Source organism: Myiozetetes cayanensis, unplaced genomic scaffold, assembly GCF_022539395.1.
Source record: "Myiozetetes cayanensis isolate MyiCay16 unplaced genomic scaffold, myiCay2020 scf7, whole genome shotgun sequence".
NCBI lineage: Eukaryota > Metazoa > Chordata > Aves > Passeriformes > Tyrannidae > Myiozetetes > Myiozetetes cayanensis.
In genome coordinates this window covers 38,508,387-38,531,591 of record NW_026087964.1, presented here as the reverse complement: position 1 = coordinate 38,531,591, position 23,205 = coordinate 38,508,387, and the positions used below count along the sequence as shown (strand labels likewise).

The 23,205-nt window shown below is 36.7% G+C and overlaps 1 protein-coding gene across 8 annotated transcripts in view; it reads left to right on the top strand.

Annotated features, from left to right (window-relative positions):
* RAPGEF2 (Rap guanine nucleotide exchange factor 2) overlaps positions 1–23,205 on the top strand; it is a 185,920-nt gene that overhangs the window by 122,583 nt on the left and 40,132 nt on the right. For 6 of the 8 annotated variants that reach the window (XM_050338672.1, XM_050338674.1, XM_050338671.1 and 3 more), the window contains one exon: positions 16,766–16,897. The exons of 1 other annotated variant lie outside the window; for it this stretch is intronic. In XM_050338672.1, the coding sequence (XP_050194629.1) occupies positions 16,766–16,897 (132 nt within the window). The remainder of the gene's footprint in view (positions 1–16,765; positions 16,898–23,205) is intronic. One more of the 8 variants, XM_050338675.1, reaches the window with a different exon arrangement.

The following is a 23,205-nucleotide window of genomic DNA, read 5'->3' as shown; positions in this document are numbered from 1 at the left end:
TTCAGGAATACACAGTTGTGTGATTTTTGTTTGACTGAAATTAAGACCTGAATAAGATTTTCAGGTTCTCAGGATTATTTTATTGAAGTCTGATTTTTATTTTTGATATCTTAATTGCAACAGATTTATTACCAGACTACTAGTTCTTTGCACTTAGTGTTACTGATGAATGTCTTGTTAGCATTTTCTAAACTTAAAAATTAATAGAAGTAATACTTCTAGAAAGAAAAAAACCAAACCCTTTGATAGAGTATTTCAGGAGTTTGTGCAATACTAAGTGTAATACTAAATGATTTTTCCCAGCATTCCTTATTGCCAATGGATGAGAAATAGAGTTAATATTAAGGATTTGAGAAACATGAAATATTAATGTCTTGAGATTTACCCTTGACCAAAGAACCTTGTACATATCACGCTTCATTTTCAATATTGTATTTAAGAATCTGGTAGCTGTAGTGCAAGAGAAGTGGGGGATGGCCCTGCAGGTCTGCAGTGTTTTTAGGATTCTAACCTCTGCATTCTTAACCCATCAGTCTGTTACTGAAATGTTACATGTATGGTGTCCCAGAATTGGATGGTTGGTGGTTATTCCGGTTTTGTCAGCGTGCCAGTAGTCTTCGTTGCTGTTCATTTTGAGATGGTGATGATTCAGCTGAAAGCCATGGGAAGAATAAGCTGTGCTGAAGGGGTCTCTGCTCAGTGGGTTACTTGTGAAAGCTGATCCTGTGCCCAGAAGCTGGAATTTTTAGGAGTGTTTATCATTCCTTCCAAACCCCTTGTTTGTATGGGCATATGAGAAGGGCGGATGAAGGACAACAGATTGCAATGCTTTTATGTGGGTGATGTTGAAGGTAAATAGCTTTACATTATAATAGCACCTGGCTCAAATAGTGCTGCTACTTAGTCCCTAATACATCTGAGATGTAAAGGGAGAGCTATTGCCTTATTTTATATTATTTTTTGCTTGGGAAGGATCAAAAATCACAACATTTGGTGAAATAACTGGAAGATAGGAAATTTTGTGTATATGTTGTTTCTAATCTACTCTTGTGATGCTGGAGTGGGTTATTAGACTATCAAGATTCTGGTAATTCTATTAGCAAGAGTGTGGTCCTTTGGGCAAGAGGCTACATCTGTCTTTTTGGGTTGCTCTCACTGCAAATGTGAAGCTTGCTACCGTGAACCAGTTTCACAGTGTTTAGCTAACCTGGCATTCTCTACTTGGCCTAAACCTTAATCTGCTCAAAAAGCTAAAAATAAGGGCATCAGTCTTTTTTTGATCACTGGTATCCACTGCAAATGTTGAACAGAAAATCCTGGCATGTTCAGTTCCCTTTTTGTGAAAAGTGAAAGAGGATTTTCCTGAATGGGAGTAGCCTGCTAAACCTCCCAGCTTGGACTGGGTAGTTTTCTAACCTGAGTTACAGGCAGTCAAGTTGATGTCTCCCATAATATGCCATTCCTACCAACACCTGTCTGGAACACCTTAAAAAGGCATCAAATAATTTGATCTGCTACAAATTTCAACAGTTCCTTTGCAGTGTATGGATTGTGACTACCCTTCCTTTAATTCATATGGGCTTTCTAATTTTCCCTATGTGTCTTCTGAGTTCCAGTTTAGTGACTACTGTAACTGACAACAGAAAGCTCTGAACCATTTGACAAAATGTGAAGATTTTACTTTGAATGTGAAGATGCTTGTGACTCTCTACACTCAAATGTATCCATACCTTCATGGCATTTGCAGCTCTTAAACAGAGATGACAGCTCTCCTTTGGACTGGGAATATGTAAAGTGGTTTAAGACCAACCTTCTCTTTCAGTCCCAGTATCTCAGCTGGATCAAGAGCCAGTTGCTTTTCAAAACAGAGGAAAAGCAGGCTTGTGAGTTAGGATACAAAGTGCAAGGTATTACATTATAGCTGCATTTAGCATCTGTTAGTAAGCTAACAAATGCTGTGACAATCACAAAATGTAGCTCCATGTAGCTCATGCAACTTTTTTCGTGTAGGTGATTTATTTCAACTGTCCCAGGTTTGGTGAATAAATACCAGCTTTTGGTAACTGTAATGCATCTTCTTGGTAACTGCAGTTACCTGATCTTCAGAGGTATAGGGACAGCGAGCAACGACATTGTAAACCCAGATAATAACACGGTGGTCAAATTCCTCAACCTCTGATTTCTTTCACTCAGTCTATAAATATTGCCTTGTTTTATCTGACTGCAGCCTGTCAGCTTGCTTGCTTACAGCCACAGATGCTGTCTGCTGGGTTATTTGGACAGACCAGGTAGGATTTATTAGTTTATAGCTTGACTCCAAACTATGACCTTGCAAGTATGAAAAGTGGATTCGAGCTTTCTTCTTTTTTTCCTCTTCTGAAGAATGATTTCATAAAAATGACGTCGTGCTATTTTGTAGGTCTCCCTTTGTGTGTGTGGTCATGTTGGCTTGTTTTATGGTTAAAAATAAGCTTTTACTGTTCTGTGCTGCCGTTATTCCTGCAGAGGCAGGAGAATGGGAGCTGGGTTGTGCTCTTAGGATTCCATCCACAGCATTGTTTCCTAAATGCCCTTCTGCTGCTGTGTGCCTGCCAGCCTACCGAATGCTGTAGGAGTTGCATGAGTGTCAGGAAGGTCTAACATGGTCTAATGATTTGAAAGAGCATGGGAATGCTTGAAAAAGAGAATATGACTGCAGAACTGGACTATAAATTTAATATTGGTAGTGGGATCAATAGCTTGAAAATGGGGTGATGAAGGACATTGTACTTGAAAGTGGTTGAAAAAAAAGCCATTCTAGATTTTGGGAAATCTAAACTAATTTTGGGAATTATTTCTTCTCTATGTCCTAGGTTTGCTGAACCATCAACCCTGTTCTCATTTTATCCCAACTGCATTTTTTGTGCTCTAGATTTGTTGTTGTTGTGTGGGTTTTTGTTTGTTTTTGTTTTGGGGATTTTGTTTGGGTTTTTTTTTGTTGTTTTCACTTTTCTTACATGTAAGGAACTAAAGGTTCTTCAAAACGTGCACTGTACGCTCTGCCTGTGCTGCTTCACTGATCAAGGTACAGCTTGACCTCTAAATCTTAATGTATTCCTGATAACAAGCTAGGAAAAAAAGCAGCCCATATTTTCCAAATACTTGGCAGGCTCTTTACGCTTCTAGATCGCTCAGGAAAGAGCCAGATGTTAGACTTAGATGTGCCTCCCTGGCGTGTTTGCCATTTCAGTCTTGACCCACATCACCAGTGGATTTTCATCTAGGTTTTTTGACCTTTGATTAAAAAGCTGACTGTAGAGGGGCTTTGTTTGAAATATACGTAAATAATGTAGAAGGATCTTTTTTATATTGTCCTTGCTTTTAACAAACTAGGAAGAAAACAAAAATGCATGGATTTGTGGATTTTGAAACCTTTGTAAAATGTGCTACTTAAATAATTAACTCTGTCTGAAAATGGTGGTTCCTTGGATTTTTTCTTTTTTAAGGCAACAGAGAAGACTCATACTAATTCTTTTAAAAGTGAAGCTGCTCACAGCTGTAGGTGCAGACTAAAAACCAAACTGATATGAAAACAGCATTAGTTTCTTCTAAGAACTGTGAAAGTCTGTATTCTAGGTGTACCTCTCCTTGCCTGTTGGTGTTTGACTTCTGGAAACATTTTTTGTTGTCTGACTCCAGGAGTTTCTGTCCTGTTCAGTCTTGCTTATTTTTAAATTAGTAGGTTCTTACAGTTGATAATACTGTTGGTGGTGGTGGGATTTTTTTCCAGTTTTGTGAGAATATTAGAGACTTCTTGCATTTCAGGGCAAAGGATTTTGGAAATTTCCATTTAGCAGAGATTTCCCAAGGTCCCTGAATACAGCTGCTTTTCCTAAATTAATAGGTACTAAAGTGTAGTTTCACAAACAGTGGCATGCATCTCAGCAGCAGGATACAGAAAATCTAGTTATTTACTTCTTTCCTGTTAAAGGAAGAGGTTGTTTAGACACTTAAATGTCACTCCTACACCTGCCACTTCCAGTAGTATTGTATGTTGTGATGATGGTACCCAGGGAAAACTAAATTTAGGAATGCCTGAATTAGAATAATAGTATTCTTTTTTTTTTAGTTTTAAGTGAAACCTCAGTGTTCCAACTGGGTGGTTTATTCAGTTAAGCATCCAGAGATAACATATTTAATGCAGTAATGACTAAAATGTCTACCACTTTTATGAAAGAAAGTAACTTTATAAATCTCTTGTACCATGTGTTATAGCAAAGTCCACTGTAGTGCTGCCGTGAATCTGTGGTTGACTCGACTCTTCAGATTATCTGGTTATTGCAAGGTGACCTAATGCAGTAGGTGATGTAAATGCACACATTCTGAGTCTCTAAAGCTTATCTTCTCGTAGATGGGAGAAAAAAGATGAATGTCACTAATTGTATCTGTAGAATCAGCTTCAGTTATTTGCCCTGATATTTCAAGCTGATTTCTGTGTTGCTTATATTTCTGCAGCTTGGCAATCTGTAATGTAATGTAAAATCTTTTCCTAATTAAACACAAGTAAAATATTTCATGGTGTCAGTAGAATATATAAGTTGCTACATGGATTGTGTTTTTAGTATGCTGTTGACTCAAGGCAGGAATATAAGGGATGATTTAAACTCTGTGTGCACATCTGCACAGACACAAATAGATAAATTTCTGCAGGTGACATCTGAATGTCAGCATTTTGAGCAGAATAACATGGTACTTTAACTGACAATACCTACTTACTCTAAAGCAGCCCTGATTTTAGCAGGCTCCACATGGGACCTTCTTGTATTACTTGTCTTGTATGTTGTTGAGGACATTTGTAAAAATTAGGTGATTTAAAAAAAAAAAAAAATAAGTGGGAGGCTAGTGGAACTTAGCATTAGATATTATAGTTTTAGAGAAGTGCCACTGGGACTACAAAGAAAAGCTCTACAGGTTGTTTCAAAATTCAGTGGAGATACAATTAATATTAAAGATGCTTCTGTGTTGATACTTGTAAATAATTTTAAATGGCTTTGCACAGTGGTTGCTGCACTGTGCTCCAGAATTCAGAGAACATCTTAGCATTTCCTAAAAGGTCCTTGACGAAAAGAAGAAAAATAGTCCTTTACTTTTTCCCTTCCTACGATCACAGTGAACACAACTAGTAGGTTTTTTGCCCCAACTAGTAAATATTTATAGTAGTTCAAAGAAGTTGGAATCTTGTTCTGTGTGACAGAATAGAAACTCTGGAGGTATTAGAAATGCACGATGGCACATACAGTTTTAAAAGCTTGTGTCATTGTGAAAAATTTTCATTAATTTTCTTTGACTACCATGTCAGGAAAACTGTAAAATAATGTAGGAAGCAAAGTCAGGGCTGTTACAGCAACATCCACTGTGGCTGTATTGCCATTGCATGAGTACAGTTGCACTTTCAAAACTCATAAAATAAGTACTAAAGCTCTTTGACTAGTAATCATGTTAGTATAGGGTTAAAAAATCATAGTTATGGGAAAATTATACTATTTTAAGATTTTGCAACATTAGTCATGTAAAAAGGGAAATGCTTGTCATTTGAAAATATTTTGAGTTATCTCATTGCTGTGCTATTTTTACATTATCCAGGAAAACAGCAAGAGTACCTGTATCACTCTGTAATGCAAATATGAAACCTTTTTACTCTCTGTGTGGTGGTCTTATAAGTATTATCTGTAGACTTAAAGGTCTTTTTAAGTAATAATTTTTTAAAAATTCACCGTACTTTGAATTTACATCATCCCCATTTTTAAGCAAAATTAATTTGCCTCTTATTTGCCCAACGTTTTTTATAATTGTGTCATTGTTTTAAAATACTATTATGCAATTAGCAATCTCAAACCATGGATTATGATAATACACATTTTTGCTTTATATTAAAGAATGCTACAATCAGATTATTCTTGAAAACAAAATTTAGCAAGAGTTTTAATGTCCACTTGTGTGTTGAGATATTCATCTTGTAATGCAGTTCTTTTTTTGTTGTTTTTTTGTTTGTTTGTTTTGTTTTGTGGGTTCTTTGTTTGTTTGAGGTGAAGCAAAAGTGCTCAGACAAGGAGAACAGAGGAAACTTGTACCCACTTTTCTCCTCAACTACTTCTTGATATTGTAAAGCAGAGATAATGCTTTAGTTAAAACTCCAAGGGTGGCATTGATATGGCTGCAGCCATCAGACTTCAAACAAAATTTTCATTTAATTGCTTGTGAATAGTCCTGTCTCTCTTTAAATTTTCATCAAATTTTCCTTCAGTTAATCTGGTATTTTATAGAGGCAAGACTCAGTTGGAAATCTCCAATTTTTGCATCTGTACATAATAGCTCCCTATTTATCTATATCTTTTAAAAATTTGCTTTGGAAGTGTACAGAATACTTAGATGACTACAAAGAAGCAACCGATAAGAAAATGTTATCGTGTCAATCGTGTTGATTTTTGTCTTTTTTCCTCCTTTAGCTAGTCTGCTTCTGAATGATAAGTATATAAAAGAACAGTTGCACTTCAGATTCTTTTGCTTGAAGGAGTGACATGGATCTGGAAGGGAATTTCTGGGTCGCTGCTGTTACACACTGTTGTGCAGCACACTTATAACTTGGCCTGGCTTCAGTTTGAAAACCGCCTCTGCCACAGATCCTGTGGAGTCTGGTTTTGAGAATCTCTGTAGTTCATTGAATAGCAGCCTTCTTTCAGCTTCCTGCTCGTTAGGCTTCACACCTGCATTGCCTTTTACTGAAAATATTTCTTTTCCCTCCTTTCTATTTCTGGATAGTGCTCATACCCGCTCTCAGTGGGGGCTGAAAAAGCCGTGCTGTTCCTGAACGTTCTCAAATATTAATTTTTCTTCTTTTAGTCCTGATAGTTCTTCTTTCACTCTATGTATGTGTATGGCTTTAAGCCCATCTTTATTTAAAACATACAGCTGGGAATGTGTGCAACATTTCCAAATAAGATCCCTGCTGGGGTCGTGGAGAAGAGCCCAGAACTGTATTTCTGGAGGATGCATACTGTGATCTCATTGGATTCTCCTTCTGCTGCATCACCTGAACAATTCAGTCACCTTCTGATCAGCTGCTACATGGAAACTTTTCAGAGTTGTTTCTGACAGGGAAGTTCCCAGGTTCTTTGTTTTTGTCTTTAAGTGCATGATTTCATGTCATCTTCTACTGCATTGTGTTTCTTTTACTCCAAGTAGGAGTCATTGTATGCTCACAGAAGTGTCCTGCTTATCTCTTCTCTCAACAGTGTCTTATTGCACTGTGATACCAGCAGGTTTTATCAGCACCTTTGGTTTTTTCCCCCTCCACTTGGAAAGAGGGGATTTCTAAGATATCTTCTATATCCATCATTTTTCATATTACATCTTTAAAAAAATAACGCTTACTTGAGTAGCGCTTAATTTATTCTAGAATCAGTTCACTTTGATTTCTTTTACCGATGTAAGTTAGTTTAGTGCAGTAAAATTCAGTGCTGTAGTTCAGTAGTAAACTGCACTAGTTCACATTGACTGGCTGCAGTTCAAAACTGAGCTATCACCTCATGAATGTTTGAAAAACTTAACCAAGCTTTGTTAGATTGGCTAGAATGCTGTAATCATAAAGTATTCTGTGATCAGGTATAAAACAAAACCTGAACAGCAACACATGATGTAAGAATGCTCTACTGATGGGAGGGCTTCAACAGTTGAAATTGTAGACATATCATAGATCTTTGCTTTAAACCATTTAAGACGTGCCCAGAATATGTTTTAACCTTTGGGGCAAACTCTTTACTTCTCCGTGGTGGTTTCCAATTCTGAGTGGTGCCTTAAAGCTGAAAATAAAATCTGTCTGCAGGTGCCATCAGTTTTACCCCTGCTGGTGTAATTGCTTTTTATCATCCCCCGTGTCTACTTGTGAGATTGCTATGTAAGAACCCCATATGAGTCTGTATGTGAGGTATACATGAGCATTCTGTTATTTATTTAAAATACTCTGTAGGATTGAGAACATCTTGCTTGAAAATGTTTGAATTAACATTTCCTGTTAACATATGTGCCTACATAAAGTGTTCTTGAACTTGTTTTGCTTTTACATCCTTAGGCGTAAATCTTTTGTCTGGTTTCCTGTGGAAACAAAGTTCGTTACAAGGTTCTCTGTTCCTTCCTCTCCCACAGTTACTTGTAACAGGCCAAAGAGTTCAAAATGTAACCTTACAAGCCTCCAAAAGCCCTGAAAATGGGCCACTTCGTTTCCAACCCAGCAGCAGTTCTCAGCATATTAAGCACCCAAACAGCCACAAGAGGAAGTATTTAGAAATATTTAACTGTGGGAAAAACATCAACTGGAGCATGCATTTTGTTAGTATGAAAATCAGTTATTCCCAGGAGAGAGATCTCTGCAAAGCCAGGCTTTATTATTATTTTTTCCTCCATGTCTGTTGCTATTAAATAGTGGGGAACTTCTACTGAAGTTCAGTGGTTGAACTCCGTTTTCTACCCTCCTACCCTAGAGATATTGAAATACCTCAGAACGGTCTTTCCTTCATCCTAAACGGCAGTCATCAGTGAGTGCCTGTCTCTGCTTGTCAGTTTTAATTATGTAGATTTCCGCAAGATGAATTCCCTTCCCAACCTTATTCAGTGTTTTTGGGAAGCTGTTAGTCTGTGTGAGGGTGTGGGCTGTGCAGGCTCTGTTGGGGCTCTTAAATGCAAGTGGTGGGACAGTGGGATGCTACCAAGAGTGGTAGGGTATGTCTTTGGACATGTGCAGACATATTACACCAGAACAGAGATTCTGCTATTCACAGTAGTTCAAAGAATGGGATCCGATCTCAATCTGAAATAAATTTATTTACTTATGAAATAATACAAAATAGCAGATACTTAATGAAAAAAGAGGAAGCAAATCTGAAAATCCTACATAATCCCTTCTGTAAAGTTTTACTTCCATGTTTCTTCATGTGGTTGAGGTTGTCAAAGAGTTGTTGGTATTTAAATGTGTATCTGCAGTCAAAAGTTGTAGAGATCTTTCTAGCTTGATCCCTATGCAGAACTGCTATAATTTTAAAATCACCACAGAGTCCATATTTTAAAATTACTGAATTATCGTATGTTGCCCAATTAAAAAGTTACACTTTTACAAGCCATTTTTTTGACTGAGATAGACTTCTGAGTAAAGTTCTAAATAAAAATATTTTGATCATGAAGATTTGTTCCATTCACTGTAAATTTGTTATAATGGTTTGAGTTCAGAATTTCAGGAACCTGAGAAGAACTTTGGAAAATTGTTCAGTATGATTTAGTTCCATCCTGCAGTTTTTTTCTTTTGTATTTGTGGTTCACTGGCACTGTAAATACCTGGATGATACGATTTTTTTTTTTTAAATTTTCCCCACATGATTTGAGCTGTAGTCAATAAATTGGCATTTGTGTTTGCTGAAGGAATAATGTTTGTCAGATTCCCTGAAGTAAGGCACTTGAATATAAAATGCCACATTGAATCTCTGATTCAAACACTGTCAAAAGAAAGTACAAATACTAACATATTTGATCACACAACAGAGAAGGTGGTTAAATTAAGAATGGGTGTGTTTCAGTGATACATTTCTTTTCCTTTAAAAAGACTTGTCCCTAGGAGCTTTTTCATTCCCTGGACACCCATTTAAATTTTACACCTCTGTCTCTTTGCAGAAGTCAAGAATCCTTCAAGCAAAGGATTCAATGCGTTAAGTGCTCATAGGATTAGCTACTGAGAGCTATGAGTAAGTGGCAGTCGGTGTGTGTTTTGTAAGGAGAAACAAAATGAAGTTCGTGTGCATTTGGTCTGTCTTGCTCTCTCCCTGGGACCAGCAGCTCACGTTGCATTAGCTTAGAATCTGAATAGTTTCTTTTTTTTTGGAGGTGGGGGGAGGGTGGTTAGCTATAGCTAAGTATCAGTGGAGGAAAGTATTAAGAAATTGCCAGAAAAGATCCTTATAATACTTTCTTTTATTATTTTTAGAGGTGTTCTGCTTGGGCTTTGTATGTAAACAACTGCTTAACAACAATAGTATCAAAATGCAATATTTTCAGAACATAGGTTATGTCTTGTGTTGTACTCAAGGTGAAGAAAATATTTGAGTAGATCTTCATGAAGTTTGAGCCACAGCTTCACAGAAAGATGTCTATTTGAGGAAAATTTAGAGATCTGAAATACACGAGGTGTTATTGTATAAAGTGAACAGTTGAATACAAGACGTGATTCAAGTCAGTAGGTTTTTATTTAAGTCTTACAGAAGTTTTTGTAGAATATATATATAGAAGCTTCTTCATCTTTTCCACCCCTAGGTACAAGGAAATCCTTCTTTCATGTGAATTGCATGCTAATTTGAACCGTATATAGTTTACACTTTTATTTTAAATTTAATTCTCCACTGGACATGTCAGCCTGCATCATGTCTGCAGACAGAATCGATAAAAATTACTTTATTATTCAGTAATTACTTGCATTGACTGCTGTGTTTAAAATCACTCAACCATAAAAATGTTTTCCTTGATGTCTCCCTTGGTTAGTGAAAGAATTACGTTGAAATAGTATGTTGGTGAATACCCACCATTATTAGAAATATTTCTTCTTTCATTAAACACCATAAATGTGTGTATATATATATGTATGTATAAACGTGTATAGCTTTAAAATACAGAGAAAAGTCTTAGAAACATTTAATATAAAAATGAGTATCTCTATACAACAGTAAAATAAAATGTTAACAATTTGATAGGATACTGAAGAATTCTGCCTTGGTGAGCTACACTTTTGTAGTGCAATAAAAATTTTAGAATTTCTGTCTTGGGGGAAAAAATGAGAAAGACTAAGACACAATATCAGTTTATTTGTCTGCTGTTCTTCTTCCTTCACAAAAAGATACAGAATCCCAAAAAAACTTTGTTGTAATTTACTTAGTTATATTTGGGGGACTGTGTCATCTATAGAATGAAAAACTTTTTATTATGATGGCTTTTATTTTATTAGTAAAGAGTTACTACAAAATAAGTGATCAGATACATGTGTTTAGAGGTTAAAGAATCTGATTTTGCTTGTGTTTCAGAAACTGGAAATAGAGGCTATAAGGGTGATATTTGTCTACTGTATTATACTGTACTTGCTTAGCTTGTCTCAGTGGCACTTAATTACCTATAAGAGCATTCATTGGGAATTGCATAACAGAATGTTACACCTTTGCTCTCTTTAATCCCATCTTTCTGCAGATGTACTTCAGTCACTTTGCAGGCTTTATAAATTTTTCATGAAGTGCTGTCAGCCTTCAGTAGAGGACCTTGTTTATAAAATGCTTACCAGTATGTTTGCTTTAAAATGAGAAGCTCTTTAACCAGAATTCTTCTGGTAATTTAAAATTACATTCTTGTGTCTGTCTCTCACGTTTTGCATTTATACTTGTTTTCACTGTATACAAAACACCAAATAAAAAAACAAAACCAAAACAAACCCCCAAAACTACAAAACCCAAAACAAAACAAAAAAGCAGCAGGAGTACTATTTAAATAAAGAAAGGGGTTTGGTGTAGTTTCACTTATTTTCACTATTATTCTCATAGCTTTTTATGCTATATCCAAGGATTTTGATTTCTTGTCCAGTAAATATTCTGAAAATGTATTTAATTTTTTTTTAAATACTGTATCATTAGGATAAGCCCAGTGATTTCTGAGTAGAAGCTGCAATAGCGGTTTCTTTTGTTATATAGAAAGGCATGCTGTAGGGTAGGAGAAAATCATGATGTTCTTAAAATAGAAGGAACATATTCAGAGCAAAGTAATTGTTAGTTTTGCATGCATAAAGCGATGACTCACTTTGAGGGTGGAAGTAATAAAATGCTGCTTTTAAGATAGGAAGATGTGATAGGGTTTAAGGTATTGTAGAGTTCAAAAGGGATATATGTCTTTGTCCTTAAGATAGTTTCACATAATTGTTCGAGTTTTCGTTTGTTTTAGGGTTTTCAAGAAGTAAAAACATGGAGTTCCCAGATGTACTGTTTTCCCTCTGGTTTCTATCCATGTGTGTAACCTATATGGATGTGTGTATGTGTGCGCTTATGCCTGCTTATTGTGTTTATAAAATACTATTTTGACTGCTCTCTAATTAAGATTAGTGCTTTGGTGGAAACTATTTTGTTGGTTCTTGTTTTGTATTAACAACTTCTGTCCCTTGTTACACTTTATTAGATCTATGCTAACACTCTCTATCTATGCTTTACACTATTAGATCTATATATCACTTTAATGCTTGACACTTAGGAAGGTTGTCCTGAGAATAGGTCATCAGGACAGTTTTCTCACCCTTTTAATGACTCTTAATTATTTAATGTAGGAATATATTCTGAAACTATATTTACTGAAAAACAAATCATGTCTTAATTTTTCTAAATTATTCCATTGTGTTTTTACTGTCTGCTAGTTCCTTCTGATGCTGTGACTCTGAGTGTTCGGTAATGAAGTTAAATGTTGTAGGTGTTGGCTTCAGCAAAGCTGTTAGCTTAGTGTGGTCGCAGAAAAATAAATGCTTGTTATGTAAAATAGACAAGTTGCTTTTGATCCTTGTTACGTTGAATGACTCCTAGCCATCATTTAATGAAGATGGAAGACAGGATAAAAATGAGTATTCAGTTGTGATGCCATTTGTGGTGTTGTCAGTCTGCAATGGGTGATGTTTCTGAGGCAAAGGGTGTGTCCTTAGGCTTCCTCATACTGCTCATGGTCTGGTTGATAAAGCATGTGCTCGATCTGGCCAGTATGTGCCTCAAAGCGTTGCAAGAAAACCTTTAGTTTTATTGTTATACTAAATATACTAAAGTCAATACTAAACTTTAGAACAGAGTAATAGCTGAATGTAAGAACAGAGTGCCTAATAATTTAATAATAAAATGATACTCAGTAGCACAGCAACTTCACCTGTTGTAGTGAAGTTAACTGCCATATGTTTCCCAAAAGCAGAGATGGTTGTTCCTAGCAATTTTTTTCACTGGGTTATAATAGCATGGTTTCATGTTGGTATTTTCTGAATATGTTCCACTGTAAGTAAGAATTTAGATGTAAATATCCTAGTTCGGGGCAGACAGTTTTTTGCTTGTTGTTGAATGTTGCATTTTACTCTCGTTTTAGTTACTGAAAACCATTTACAAAACATGCTCCAGGAATAACAGGTGTAGCTGATATTGGGTTTGTGTGGTAGGATTTGGGTAGCAGGGGGATACAGGGGTGACTTTTGTGAGAAGCTGCCAGAAGTTTCCCCTATTTCTGAAGGAGCAAATGCCAGCCAGCTCCAAGTTGGACCTGTCACTGGCCAAGGGTGAGCTCATCAGTGGTGGTGGTAGTTCCTGTGGGATAACATAGTTCCAAAGACTAGGGAAAGAAAAACTGTGCAATTGCAACCAGAGAAGGGAGGAGTGAGAACATGTGATAGAAACACCCTGTAGACACCAAGGTCAGTGCAGAAGGAGAAAGAGGAGGTGTGCCAGGTGCCCCAGCAGAGATTTCCCTACAGTCTGTGGTGCAGACCATGGTGAGGCAGCTGTGCCTCTGCAGCCCACAGAGATCCACAGGGGAGCGGACATCCACCTACACCCCATGGAGGAGCCCCATGCCAAAGCTGGTGGATGCCTGAATGAGGCTGTGACCCTGTGGGAAGCACATACTGAAGCAGGCTCCTGGCAAGACTTGTGACCCCACAGGGGAGCCATGCTGGGGCAGCTTATTCCTGAAGGACTACACTCCGTGGAAGGGACCCACGATGGAGCAGTTCATAAAGAACTGCAGCCTGTGGGAAGGGCTCACCTTGGAGAAGTTCATGGAGGACTGCCTCCTTTGGAAGGGGAAGAGTGTGAGGAGTCCTCCCTGCAAGGAGAAGAGCAGCAGAGACAACCTGTGATGGTAACCTGATGTTACCAGGGGCTGTAACCCCATTCCCTGTTCTTCTGCACCACTGAGGGGGGAGGATTTAGAGAATTTGTGAGGTTGAGCCTAGAAAGAAGGGTAGGGTGAGGGGAAGGTGTTAAGTTTTGTTTTTTCTCATTAGCCTACTGTGATTTGATTTTTCACGGAGTTTACAGTTTAAATGTTTTGGTTTATTAAATTTTTGTATTTATTTTTTTCCTCATGCAGCCTCTTGCCTTAACTTTGGGGGGTAGGGCAGTCAAAGTGGATGCTGCTTTCGGGCATGTAGCACAGAGATGTAGTATTCTGCAAAGATGTGAGCATGTGCTTTCTGCTTGTAAATAGTCCTATTTGATTAGCATCAAAGTGACTAGTTAGGTTGCCTAAAGTAAAATGCCTGCTTCTGATCTTCTGTCACCACTTGGCAAGTCCAGCTCGTGCAGCATGGCTTTGACTTGAGGAGTTACTCTGAAACCCGTAATCACCAAGCTTTCAGCTGATTGTCTACAGCCAAAAAGATTCTGAAGACTTGCTTTTATTTGCAATGTATTCCAGCAGTTATTGTGCAGTCCCCTGCTTCTTCCTATTGCCTGTGCAGTAACAAAACATAAACCCTTGCTGTTCATTTAAAGCACTAAGTGCAGTCATTATATTAAACGTAGCTTGATTTCATTTTTTTTAACGTACTAAGTGGATTTACTTTGATGGAAGGTTCTTTAAAATTTTTAGTGCATTGATAAAAAATAAATGCCATTGTTAACGACATGGAGATATTTGCAGGGCACTATGAAAAATTGAATGTGTTTGGCTGGATGTAAGACTGTATTCATATACAGCTCTCTGTGGAGTTAATATTTATTTGGGACTGAACTAGTTTGTTATAAAAAGTAAAACTCCTGAAAATATTATATCTTTTTAAGTTATTAAATATATGAATTTGAGATAATTGGTGCATGTATCTTAAAATGTTATGTAGGATTTCTACTTGGAAATAAACCTAGACTGCTTTAATTATGAGAGATTGCACTTTCAGAAGTAGGCATTGACACATTACATAAGCTGTGGCAGTTCATTTCCTATGCATTCTACCTATGGAATGTATACTTACTTGTAGAATGCCTCAAATAATGATAAAAAAAAGTTGTATTGTGGCCTAAGTATCAATATATGTGGTTCAGTTCTGTGATAATTAAAACTTACAAATTGAAAAGTGAAGTAGCAAAACCAACAGATACTGTAATGCACTCCCTTAATGCCCTGTATTCTCCTTCTGGTACATTATCAAAAGTGGTGAGCATAACTAGATTTTTCTGGAGGCAGCATCCATGGCTGTATGTATTAAAGTATTACTTTTGTTAATTACCCTCTCTTTGTTGATGAAGATCAACTCTAGCTCTGGGCTTACTGAAGCCTTTTAGTATTATTAGTGTCTGGTTTCTGGTTTTAACCCCTCTTTCAGGTAAAATACTAAGAAAGAATGTTTAAAATGTAGCCATTTTCCCTGTCACTGATACAGTCATGCTGTGAGAAGAAATCCTACTCAGATGTATTCGAATAGGAAATGCCAGTCAGTCTAAATAAGACTAAACTTTTCATTTGTCTGTGCTTTTCATGGCAAATCTTAAAGCCAAGGTTCTTTCAGGTCATGCTCCATGAACAAACTTAAGGCAAATAGCAGTAAAATCATTCAGTATCTTTGGCTGTACAGAGCTAATAATTTTCTCAAGCATGCTCTCTTGAGACTTGGAGATGACTTTTTTTCATAACCTTTTATACTGATCAGCTTACTCTATCTTAACGCTGAATGAACTCTTATTTCCATTTCCATCCAGGGAGAATGGTAATAGCACCAAGGTAGCATTCAAAATTGACATGGATGGACATACTGTATATGACATTTTTCATACAAACACAACTTCTTAAAGATGAGAGTATCTGCCTTGTCTGAGTTGAAAAAAATTAACAAGAAAATTATTGAAGAATTTATTGCTCAACAAAACTGATACATTAGCATACTTTTATTAACTAGCTGTGGGATGCAGGCTTCTCGGAGAGGAGTGATTTGCCCCTGAAATAGCGTTTAAATATTTCTTCAGATAGCAGATATTTTCCTTTGTCATTTCTGGCAATGTTTGCAGTTCTTAAAGATTTTCATGGGAGCTATGTGCATAAAGCAATAGTGAAAATACACATCACAAATCTTGGTGGATGATTGTTCAATGATCAAATACATGGTCTTGATTCATTCTTCAGCACTGCATGTGAGCAAACTCATTTCAGGATTCTAGCTCTTTATAATTGTATCAGTCTTCCCACATTTCCTATTTGCTGTCATATTATGTGGCTCAAAGTATAATGGATAGCTCAGTGACTTGGATTTTACTTTTCTCTAATGTACTTTGTCAACTTGAGAAACAAAATATACCAAATCTAGAGCAGTGCTTTTGATTTTTAAAGGGTGTGACTTTACTCAACTGTTAATTCTAATTCTACAGGAAACTATTGATATTGGAAGTAGCACGACATTCATATGCATTTTAATTCTATCCAAACCCTATAGCAAGATATTGAAGAGTTTTGGCACATTAGTTCACTAGTGTTTGTCCTCAGATTATGTTTTTCTTAAATCTCTTATATTTGCAACAATTTGCTGACCTCTGCATGAGTTCAAAAAGCTGCAAACCTCAAAATTTTTATGCTGCATTCTCAAGCCCCAATGGTTTTCTTAATACACTTGATACTGGCAGAGGGTAAAGTGACATATATGATTTGAATTAATTTTGCTGTGTATCTCCCTCAAATTGTAATGATGCTTTTTTTACTCCACCTGTAGCTTCCTGCAGATTTCACAAAGCTGCACCTTACTGACAGTCTCCACCCACAGGTGACCCACGTTTCATCTAGTCACTCAGGATGTAGCATCACTAGTGATTCAGGAAGCAGCAGCCTTTCTGATATCTACCAGGTAAGACTGAAATGGATGCTGATGGGAGATGCAATTACCAACAGTTTTGCTGTTAATAGCTGAATGGCCATGCTATTGCCTATTGTCAGTTTTTGTTTGAGGAAGTACTTGGTAGACTTCAAAAAACTAACTTTTGTTTGAACTGTAATAATTTCAGGGTTTTATCCACCATGTATTAGTCTGTTGTTTGAAAACTCAGCAAGTAATCTGCAGCACAGCAACATGACATGTCACTGTAGTTTGTCAGCATCTGAGTCAGTCATGTAGAGATTTAGTGTTTCATATATCAGGATTGTGCTTTGCGAATTTTTGTTAGTGATTTGAGGGGAGGAAATCTTCCTGAACTTCAGCATGGAGAGCCAGTATGGCCTCTCCATATCCATAAAGGGACCTAAAAGGCAAAGGAATTCTCTTCCTGACTCCAGCACTTCACCTCCTCTTTCGGTCTGTCTGATTGGCCAAATGTTTAACAGCAGCTGTGATGTCTACAGATCAAAACTATAGATGTAGGACCTTGTAATATGAGGGATTTTCTTCTTGATGCTGTATTTTGTAGTTCTTAGATGTGTTGGCTTCATAGTGTAGAACCTATTCAGTGATGGGGAAAGTAAACACACAGTGAACAGCCTGCACTGGCCAGACTTGAGGGGCATATTTCAGTTTCTCCATCCTGTAGAAACCTGATGCCAACATCTTAGCCGTGCATTTCCTCCTGGCCATCCTCAGAAACATGTGTAGGTTGAACTGGTGACGCTTTTTAAAGTTATACTTCTGAGGGCGCTTCATGTTATAAAACTCTGTGCTATTTTTTTGGAACAGCTTGATTTTGGGCAGAGTAACTGTGAAACTGATCCAGAGTTTAAATATAAATTGGAAAAAAAAATCTAAAGTGAAATAAAACAAGAAGTCTGCATTTTTCACTTGATGTTTACTCTTCTTGCAATGTCAGAGCAGGATCTGTCCTGATAGGAAAGTATACCAATTTGTTATTCTGAAAAGAAGGCATCAATCCAATTAAAATGTGTTTCTATCAAAATAATAATAAATTAACGAGACCAGTTCTACATAAAGTACTGTTTACGAGAAGAGGAATAATGTTTGTTTGGGATGCTTCTATAATTGCAAGTGTAATAATTTAAACAATGGGAAATGCATCTATACAAATACATACAAGTTCAGTTGTGATCATAGTTGTAGGATGTAGTCTGCTTCAGGTGAATAAGATTATAGGCTTTTCTTTTGTGGAAGAGAAGCTATAAAAAGGTCCCAGTTCAATTTAGACAGTTAATTGCAATAATGCAGAGGTTTATTTTTGTGAAAAGTGTCAAGTTAACTGCACTTCAGGCATAGCATTTGTCAGTCAAGTAGGTTTGTCAGAATTTCTTCTGAAGACAGGATTACTTTGAGACAGGATTTATGTTTATACTGTGAGAGTGAAGAAGATGTAAAATCAGCTTTGTTCTTGCAGTCTTTTATAGATTTTCATCCTTTTCATTGCAAAGATTTTCACTTTAACATAAAAATAACAAGTACCTCTAGAGACACAGTCATAGGTGGCATGTAGTTACAGCCATACTTAAGAAAAGTTGGAAGTAAATTTTTTGCAAAGACCTTCAGCAAAACTTTCCTAACTGTGAACAGGATCATTGAATTTCTGTGCAATTACAGAACCCCAACCAAACAATATAACAAACAACTACAGAAACTTCAGAGAAATACTTCTTTAGGTAGTCGCCAGCCTGGTCAATGACTCCTGTAAGTTTCATTGGCAATAATGGAATCAACAGAATGGTTGATGTTTGGAGAGAGTTAATGATTTACTGAAGTATTTACACAGAGAAAATTTACTTCTTAAATATTCTTTTAAACTTACTTTGTAAATATAATCCATTCTTGGTGATCTTAAAAATATTACTAGTTTCTTCAATTAATTACAATTAATACCTCATTTAAAGGTGTCTTGGCACAGATGTTGTTGAGAATCATGTAATTGCACAATGTCAAAGTAATTTTTAAAATAACCTATGTCCATATCAACATCAAGAAATATGATCATATATTTTAGAATTAACCCCATGTTTTTGTCTTAATACACATACTTAAGGAAACATTTATTAAGAAAATGGTAAGTTCAGGTGTGGAAACTGATAAGATTTTTAAATTCTTGAATTTAACCTAATGGTACCAATTATTGTTTATCTGATTTCTCAAATTGTGGTAAGTCATTAATTTCTGGCCTCAATTTCAGTCATAAAGGAATGTAATGTAGCAACGTTAAGGTATGTTAAAGTACTACCAAAAACCCCCCAATCCTGAAACAAAATAAAATGGTTTCTCTAGGTCAGATTAAGGAATAAATAAGCATAAATATTTTTTTCCTTTTTAATGAAGAGACTGGATCAGTCATTCTCTCTCAATTGTTTACCTTTTAATTCTCTCCCAAGTGTTTATTCAAAAAGAGTAAACCATCACCAAGTCATCAACATGTTTTTTTCTTTCAAATTTAGTAGGTCTTGGGCAAAACTCACGATGATCGTTTTTCCTCTGATTCTTATGTTCTGTATAGAATGACATTTTTCTGTTCAGTGGAGTGGAGTGGACTTCTGTTCATTATGGCTAAGTAGAAGCACCGATTTAGAAAAATTACCGTCTTACCTTCCAACTGATAAATAAATGTGGGGTTTTTTAAATTTTATTGTTCTTTGTATCTTTACTGTTGGGATCTGAGGTAATTATATGTCATGTTTTGCATCTTAGTAAGTTTTAGTTCTGTAGCCTTAAGAGCAGCTGCTTGCAGTGAAAATATGTTCATGGCCTCTTAAGATTTTTTTTTAATAAATCATGATGCTGAATCTTCAGATGCTTTCAACATTGAACTGAGAATACTTCCTTTTAAATATTAATGTGGTATCTAAATTTGTTTGTCAAACGTTGCACATGAAAGAACTTTTTAGGATAAGAAGTACTTACCAAAATAAAATCAACCTTTATGTTTACCCCACCCAAGTCTCAAAAACATTTCAGATGCCAATTAATAAGTTCCTTAAACACTGTTACTTTTATTTTAGGAAATAAGTTCATCAAGTGACGAACTCTGTAGGGTGACTTGAGAGGAAGGGGATGCTGAATGTTAGTAGATTGTGTGCTGGCTTGTACTTGCCAAGAACAATACTTTGATTCTGTCTTGTATTGACTTGGCAAAGCAAATCATTCACTGCTGCTTCTCATGTATGGCTGCTCCCTCTTTACTCTCAGGCTTAGTTAATGTTTGCTATATGAAAGCATATACCTGTTCTTACATGCTTCTAAGTGGTTCCTATACCTGTCATATATATTACGAGATGATGTTCCTGGTTGGAGAGGGAGGAGATTTAAGCTCATGAATGTGTGTTATTCCCCCCACCCTGTTTTGGAAAGGCGTTGCTGTGTTGGCTCAGCTCTTTGCCAGCCTTTCTTTGCCTTATCCTGTCCTCAGACTGGTGGCTTCCTGCCACCTCTGTGTGCCCTCTGGTGTCTGCCCAGATACCACTGGCAGTACAGGAAACCTGGAACATCCTTTCTGAGACCCTCCCAGGATGCGTGTATTGCTTAGAAATTTTCAAGATGTCAGCTTTGCATTCTCATGAGTCTGATAAGGTAGCTCCTACAAGAAAGGTCCACCCTCCTAGAAGTCTTCCTGAGGGAGCCCAAACTTTTATTTCTCAAACCAGAGAGTCCATGGAGCCCTACTAAGTCACTGTATGCAAAATACAGAGGTTTTACCTTAAGATAAAGTCAGTCTTTTCAACTGTATCAGCCTCTGAAATGCATGGCTTTGGGTAATGCAAGAGCAGCTGGAATGGCTTGGGTAACTGTGTCCTGTGAGCTTGCCCCCTCCTGCCCTCACAGTTTCAGCTAAGTCCTCTGCGGTACCATATTGCTCCTGGTAAATTGAGGTCCTTCTAATCTCTCCTGCAACTCATAGCTGAGGAGTGCCTCCCAGAGTCCTTGTTCTGTAAGCTTCTGGTCTTGGTGAACGTTGCCCATTCTGAGAAAGCACCTATTAGTTGGCGATAGGGCAGGATGCTGTTCCTGGTGTGCATTGTCTGGATTGTTATACTTTTTCATCTTTAGTGAGGAAAACTGCTCAGGCTGACTTCTGTGACAGGTGTGGGCTGCTGTGTTGTAATTTTTTGGTAGATATTGAAAGAACATATATGGAGAGTGCTGTAAAAATCTTGGACTAAAGGAGTTTTAAGGTATTTCATGGCCATTTGCACTCATGTCAACAGAGTATGAAAAATAATTTTATTACCTTAGATTTATGTATGATTTGCATATATGTAATAATTATAGTTGATTGTAGTACATATGATAAATATTGAATAAACAAATACATATTATAATTACATGGATTGAATTTAATCTTAATTTATTGATATTGTAAACTCTTACTCAGTCTTCTGAAAACTAATTTAAAACAAAACCCCAGCCATGGTTTCTCTCTGTGGAGAAGCTGGATCCAGTGTCTCTATGTGACAGGAGGGAATGTTTCAAGCTAATGAGACTTTTACAAGTGATTTCATGAGTCAGAGACAGTGTACTCATGAGGTAGAGACAGTGTTCTTGGTGTTTTGTATCAGTACAGGCTTAAAATTAGAAAGTAATCAATGAATGTTTTTGCTAATAAACATTCTTAATTTCAATTTTTAGTTTGTTTTTTAACCCTTAAACTACAATGGTTAAAAAGTAATGAAGAACTGGGTTTTTTGAGCTAAGCATGGTTGCTTTCTCTGTTAGCTTTTTTTTTGGTCTCTGGTGTTTTTCTCTTGCGTACTTGGAGAGTTTGGATTGTTGATTTAGGTGGTAACAATAGTCACAAAGGGAATTTATTCTTCAAAATGATGCAATGTTTCCTAAAGAAAGTAGTTAAAATAAAAATTAAAAAGTAAAGGTTGAAATAGTCTGTTTGAAATACTAAGAAATCAGTAGTAAATGTTATTTTACTTGTTTTCTAGTTTTTTTCTGTATGTTATTATTGACTAGAAGTTTTTTCCCAAAACCAGTATAGAAAAGAAAACTATGAGGGCCCCCTAAAACAGAGCCAGTCATCTTTTAAGCACTTCTCCAAGTTTCCCCACTTTTTCCCATACTGTGAGTGTGCGATAAAGCAGTTGTTACACTGGGATGAGAGTTACTTAATTGAGTAAAGGTATAGATCCCCCTTGACCTCTTCTTATCTGTTTTCTCAAGAAACCCAAAAATTACTGGAGAAAGAAATGAACCGTAAATTGGGTCATCTTCTTTAGCTGCTCACATAGTCCATCACCTCTCTCATTATGGCCCATCTTCATGATGCCTCTGAAAAATGAAAGACCAGCAGAGTTGGGATTAATCAGTTTCCTCTCACGCCAGTCTAAAGGGACCGGCAGTGTCTCTATTTCCCCAGTTTCACCTAGGGGAAATGAATACTAGTTCTTTACTATTTTTGATCCTCCTCTCCTCCCCCCAGTCAGTTAAGAAACCAAAGGCTAATCGAGAACTTATACTTTATTTTACATATTTTCCCACTTATTTCACAGTATTTGTTTAATTAGTTATCACTCAAATCTGGAAGTGTGCTTGGACTTCAAGATCCTGAGCAGTTAGTGCAACCATTTTTTATTGTTGCAATATTAGCCTTTATAGACACGGCTTGAAATTGGGCAGATTGTCCTTAGGTATCAAATGGGAAATAGCCCTTCAACTCAGGCTTGAAAATGTCTGTCTTAGTCTCTTGATCTCTCGTTGGTGATGTGACAAATAAAATATTAGGCTGTCACTATTGTGAGATTCCTTTGAAGCTTCGAAAATTTTCTTCACAGTTGGAAAGATGACATGAGAAATTTAGTCTCACAGTTGGTATTTGGACTTTGGAGAAACATTGTTTTGTACTTCAAGCTGCAACCAGCATTTTTCTTGCATGCTATCTTTTTAGATTTATTTAAGGGAAGCTAATTTCTCTTATTACCCAAGAAACCAAGTACAACATGCATCAAGGAAAGGAAATTCTGATCCTTGATTAAATGCTCTGAGAAGCTCTAAGTCTCACTGTTGACTGTAGTACAAATTCTGTTGGATGTTCATCTTATGTTCTGATTTTCAGCTGCTGAGGTTTATAAGGAAGCCCCTATGCTCAAAGGAGCTAATTGAGGTTTCCCCTTTAGTCTCAGATGCAAGGCTATTACTTCTTAACTAAGGGTTCCTGTGCAGACATACTTGATTTTTCTCGCACATAAAGGAGCGCAGAAATACTCAGAGTAGGTTGGTTACGAAGTTGAATGTGTCAG